Below are 5,420 nucleotides of genomic sequence, written 5' to 3'. Positions count from 1 at the left end.
GGCCTTGAGGAAGAGACAACATTCTTAGATTTGAATGCAGGTTTGGAGAACTTGCCCTTCTGACATGCTTCACAAAGAGCATTTGATTTGTATTTCAGATTTGGGAGTCCTCTGACCAGATTTAGTTTGTTAATCTGAGAAATCTTTCTCAAAATAGCATGTCCTAATCTTCTGTGCCAGACCCATTGCTCTTCAGAAACAGACATAAGACAAGTCACCTTCTGCTTCTCAAGATCAGAAAGATCAATCTTATAAATGTTGTTCTTTCTCTTGCCTGTAAATAGGATTGAGCCATCCTTCTGACTTACAGCCTTGCAAGACTTTTGATTGAAGATTATATCATAACCATTGTCACTTAATTGACTTATGGACAATAAGTTATGCGTTAATCCTTCTACAAGAAGTACATTAGTTATGGAAGGAGAGTTACCAATACTTATGGTTCCAGAGCCAATAATCTTGCCCTTCTGATCTCCTCCAAACTTGACTTCTCCACCAGATTTAAGCACCAGGTCTTGGAACATAGACCTTTTTCCCGTCATGTGTCGCGAGCACCCAGAGTCCAGGTACCATGACATTTTGTGCTTTGTCTTCTTTGCTGCTAAGGATATCTGCAACAGAAATTATCTTCTTCTTAGGTACCCACAATTTCTTGGGTCCTTTCTTGTTAGTTTTCCTCAAGTTTTGATTGAACTTGGCTTTAGCATAATAGTTAACAGGAGGAACAACATGATATTCTTTAGGTTTGGCAGCATGATATCTCTTAGGTTGTGTCACATGCTTCTTGGTGTGTGTAGTGTTAAAGCTTTTGGCATGTGAAGTGAGCCTAATATCATGTGAGTGGCCATATTTGAACTGATCATACAGTGGCTTGTATGTGATTTTCAAATCATCAACAGGTTCAAATTTATGTGAGGTATCACCCTCATAGCCAAAACCAAACCTTTTGATTCTTATTGTTTTTTTCCTTATATTTATTGGAAACACATTGATGGTGTAATCAAATTCAAATTTATTGTGTTGATTGTTAAAATATATTGATTCAATTGCTTTTATTTATCATTGCAATTCTTAGTGGTTTTAACACATATCTGAGTCTTCCGATAACGGTTCATATTAGACGAATTGATCCGGGCGCTTTCCGCTATCCATAACAAATAATTTTAAAACAGAATTCTTACCAAATATTTTTAATTGGGGATCTATACACCCTCCTATAGATAATTTGTCATCGACAAACCATTAAAACACTATTTATTTTTTTCTATAAGGAACATGGAGCTTCTTCCACACTTTATAAGAAATTTCAATTCCATTGCATAAATTTTGTAGAAATTGATTATAATATTGATGAATCTTTACAAATTACATACACCAAAATAAGATCTCTATCCATCACTTGTTAAAAAACTAATTGAAAGTAAAATTGTAAAGGAGGTACTTTTCTTTCCTCCCATCCTCTTGGTTTGCCTCTTATAAATTGAACAAAACAAACATGAATTAAAATATAGCAACACAGAAATCATTGATTTCCATTCAAACTACATTAGTAAAAGTCAAAGATATATAGTTAGCACGTTTTGATTGAATGCAAGCATTTAAAAAGATTTGCATTGCAAGTGTTAATACAATATAACTATCATCACTGTCCCACTTCTGTTTATAGTCAAGAACAGAAAAGAAAAATTACACCCTATACTAATATTAAACATACACATATCTTAATGTTTTTAATTAGGTTTAGCATGGACATTTTGTATTTCAAAGTCATATTTGCATCTGCTTTAAGCAGCTTAATCATTTAGCTCTATTCAATGGATATTATTGGTATTCTTAATTCCATAGTTTTCATTGCTTTATGCATACATATATCTTCTCCAAAATTTTCCATAGCAGTAGATACTATAAAACTCTCCCAGTCCATCACTGATGGCATGACCTTGGTTTCACAAGGTGAAAAATTTGTACTTGGTTTCTTCAGTCCTTTGGGTTCCAACAAAACATACTTAGGAATCTGGTACAAGAATATCCCCAAGAAAACGATTGTTTGGGTTGCAAATGGTGTCGAACCCATCAACGGTTCCTCCTCCGGAACCTCCGGGATCCTAACACTAAACAACACTGGCAACCTCGTCCTCAAACAAAATGACAAAGTAGTATGGTATACAACGTCTCAACAAGGTTCCCTGAATCCAGTTGCGCAACTTCTGGATTCAGGGAATCTTGTGGTAAGAAACGAGAAGGACACAACGAGAGAAGGCTATTTGTGGCAGAGTTTTGATTACCCTTGTGATACAATACTTCCGGGGATGAAGTTGGGTTGGAATCTTAGAACTCGTACAGAGAAGAGAATGACGTCTTGGAAAAGTCCTGATGATCCGTCACCGGGAGACTTATATTGGGGTTCCTTACTTTATAATTACCCTGAACAATATCTTATGCAAGGAACAAAGAAATTTGTAAGAATTGGACCATGGAATGGATTGCACTTCAGTGGTGTACCAGATCAAAAGCCTAACAACATTTATGCTTACAAATTTGTGTCTAATAAGGATGAGATGTATTATAGTTATACCATGGAGAATGATTCTGTAATTACAAGAATGATGATAAATCAAACAATTCCGTTGTATTCTCGTACCGTATGGTTGGAAGATCAACAAACTTGGCAAATGATTAAATCAATGCCCAAAGACACTTGTGACCATTATCGAATCTGTGGAGCTTATGGTACTTGCATAATCTCAGCCTCACAGATATGCAATTGTTTAACAGGGTTTAGCCCGAAATCTCCGGTTGCTTGGAACAAAACTGACTGGACTCAAGGATGCGTCCGAAATAAACCGTTAAACTGTACTAACAAACTCAAGGACGGATTTGTGAAAGTGGAAGGTGTAAAACTGCCAGATTGTACCCATACTTGGGTAGATGAAACAATAGGTCTAAATGAATGTAGAGCCAAGTGCTTGAATAATTGTTCTTGTATGGCTTACACTAATTCTAACATATCAGGAAAAGGTAGTGGTTGTGTCATGTGGTTTGGTGATTTAATTGATCTTAGGAAGTTTGAAGACGAAGGACAGGATCTCTATATTCGAATGGATGCTTCCGAATTAGGCAGAGGTAAGAACAACTTTATTATGTTAATCGAATTTTTCATAAATATGGTCAATAATGTCTGTTCTATTACGGAAATTGATGTTTTGACTATTCCTTTAATTGATCTTATACAATTATCTTTGAAGAGGGACATAATCGGCTCGCGAAGGATCTGATAAGAATTCTTGCTAGCATCATTATAGTTTCTGGGATACTTTTTCTTGGATATCGTCGCTACATATTGCGGCGCAGAATAATTGGTATGAGTATGAACTTTTTATCTATATTTTCACCTTATGCCTTCAACTTATCTGAAGCCATTGTTCCATTTTATCAGAGGATTCGGAAATTATTGAACTGGAAGGTGGCAGAGGAAGTGAAGATGAAGGTGATATCGATCTCCCAATGCTTGCGTATTCAACTTTAGTCACTGCCACAGATAACTTCTCGATAAAGAACAAGATTGGAGAAGGTGGTTTTGGACCAGTATACAAGGTGATTAAATATTAGTTATATAGGAAAAGAATTATATCTTTGTGATTAAAAAGTGTCTTAATTTACTTTTATATGTTATTGTGTAGGGAAGATTTGCATGGGGGCAAGAAATTGCTGTGAAGAGGCTTTCAAGTGACTCTGGACAAGGAATAACTGAGTTAAAGAATGAAATAAAACTTATAGCAAAACTTCAACATCGAAATCTTGTTAAACTTCTTGGTTGTTGCATAGAGGAAGAAAATAGAGTGCTAGTTTATGAATACATGACAAACCGTAGCTTGAATATGTTGATTTTTGGTATGAATATTCTAGTTTAAGAAAATACAATGCTTACAAGAAGTTTAAAATTAAAATGGGTCACTAAGTTTACTTCTTTTGAAACAGATGATACTAAAAGGAAACTATTAGATTGGCCTAAGCGCTTCAACATTATTTGCGGAATCGCTCGAGGTCTTCTTTACCTTCATCAAGATTCTAGGTTAAGGATTATTCATAGAGACCTCAAACCAAGCAATATTTTGCTTGATGACAAGCTGATCCCGAAAATCTCAGATTTTGGCATAGCTAGAATTTTTGGATTAGATCAAACACATGGAAATACAAAGAGAGTGGTTGGAACTTAGTGAGTATATTAGTACCACTACCAAGTTAATGTCTATGTTTTATGTGAAATATTTTTGATAGTTATTATTTTCATTGTATGTTGTAGTGGCTACATGGCACCAGAATATGCCGCAGATGGACTTTATTCTGTGAAGTCAGATGTGTTTAGTTTCGGAATTTTGATGTTGGAAATTATATGTGGAAAGAGAAGTAGAGGTTTTTATGTCGACAACGACTCTCCAAACCTTGCCACTCATGTAAGTACTTGATGTGTATGGAAACTTGTAAATTGCAGGAATTTTCTAATTCAATTTTCCATGGTTCTTCTTAGGCATGGAGTTTATGGAAAAAGGGAAGAGCTATAGAACTAATTGACAAAGGCATAGAGGACTCTTGTGTTGAATTAGAGGCATTGCGTTGCATTCATGTGAGTCTCTTGTGTATCCAGCAATTTCCTGAGGATAGGCCTAGTATGCCTTCTGTGGTTCTAATGTTGGGGAGTGATGGTGAATTTTCTGAGCCTAAAAAACCTGGTTACTATGTAATAAAGAAAGATTCATTTGCAGAAACATCCAACTCAGGTCAAAGTGAAAAGATCAGTACCAATGATATGACTATCACCTTATTAGAAGCCCGGTGAAAATGGATAATTGTCACCTTACTTATGTAACACTGACACTTCATATTAAATATCTGTAAACGCCGTCTGATACCGACACCATATTGACACATGTACTTACATTCAATCATTTTATATTTTCTTAATTATTATCGGTGTGATGTGTCTATGTGCCTTACAAATTTTATTTTGAAATCTCACAAGTTATAACAGATAGGTTCTCAGAAGCATTGTATCAAACAGATTATAATTTTATTTTGCAATCTCACAAGTTATAACAGTTACGTTCTCAGAAGCATTATAACAAACAGATTATAGGTAAATAAAGTAAGAAAAAACAAACCAAAAGTGTGACTAAATGCTTCTTTCGCCAGTTTTTCTTGCAATTTCTCTCTTTTTATTGTATTCTTAAGCGATAAAGTGGAGAGATCTGAATGAAAGAAACTAAAAGCCAAATGTCATATAAATCACAGAAAAATGACTTAGTACTCAAAAGATATGTTTCAAGAGTGCTTCTAAATTTATGCAAGACTTTTTTACTTATAAAGACGCCTACAATATCATATTTATCCATCCATTTTAATCACAACAATATTATTTAATA

General features: G+C 34.8%; 1 protein-coding gene across 1 annotated transcript; it reads left to right on the top strand.

Annotated features, from left to right (window-relative positions):
• Positions 1-1,671: 1,671 nt before the first annotated feature.
• On the top strand, positions 1,672-5,112 carry LOC131649475 (G-type lectin S-receptor-like serine/threonine-protein kinase At4g27290). Its single transcript, XM_058919236.1, has 7 exons — positions 1,672-3,123; positions 3,246-3,359; positions 3,437-3,594; positions 3,681-3,891; positions 3,979-4,216; positions 4,304-4,454; positions 4,529-5,112. The coding sequence occupies exons 1-7, from the start codon at positions 1,815-1,817 to the stop codon at positions 4,835-4,837; spliced, it is 2,490 nt and encodes an 829-aa protein (XP_058775219.1). The 5' UTR covers positions 1,672-1,814; the 3' UTR covers positions 4,838-5,112.
• Positions 5,113-5,420: the final 308 nt, after the last annotated feature.

The sequence above is a fragment of the Vicia villosa genome, linkage group LG2, assembly GCF_029867415.1.
Source record: "Vicia villosa cultivar HV-30 ecotype Madison, WI linkage group LG2, Vvil1.0, whole genome shotgun sequence".
Lineage (NCBI taxonomy): Eukaryota > Viridiplantae > Streptophyta > Magnoliopsida > Fabales > Fabaceae > Vicia > Vicia villosa.
Note: the sequence above shows the minus strand (reverse complement) of the source record. Positions and strands in the feature narration are given on the sequence as shown.

Excerpts from the sequence above, each read along its gene's own strand:
- LOC131649475 (XM_058919236.1), top strand. The coding sequence starts at position 1,815 with ATGGATATTATTGGTATTCTTAATTCCATAGTTTTCATTGCTTTATGC. Across the intron at positions 3,124-3,245 it reads TGCTTCCGAATTAGGCAGAG|AGGGACATAATCGGCTCGCG; the intron begins GTAAGAACAACT and ends TTATCTTTGAAG. Across the intron at positions 3,595-3,680 it reads GTTTTGGACCAGTATACAAG|GGAAGATTTGCATGGGGGCA; the intron begins GTGATTAAATAT and ends GTTATTGTGTAG.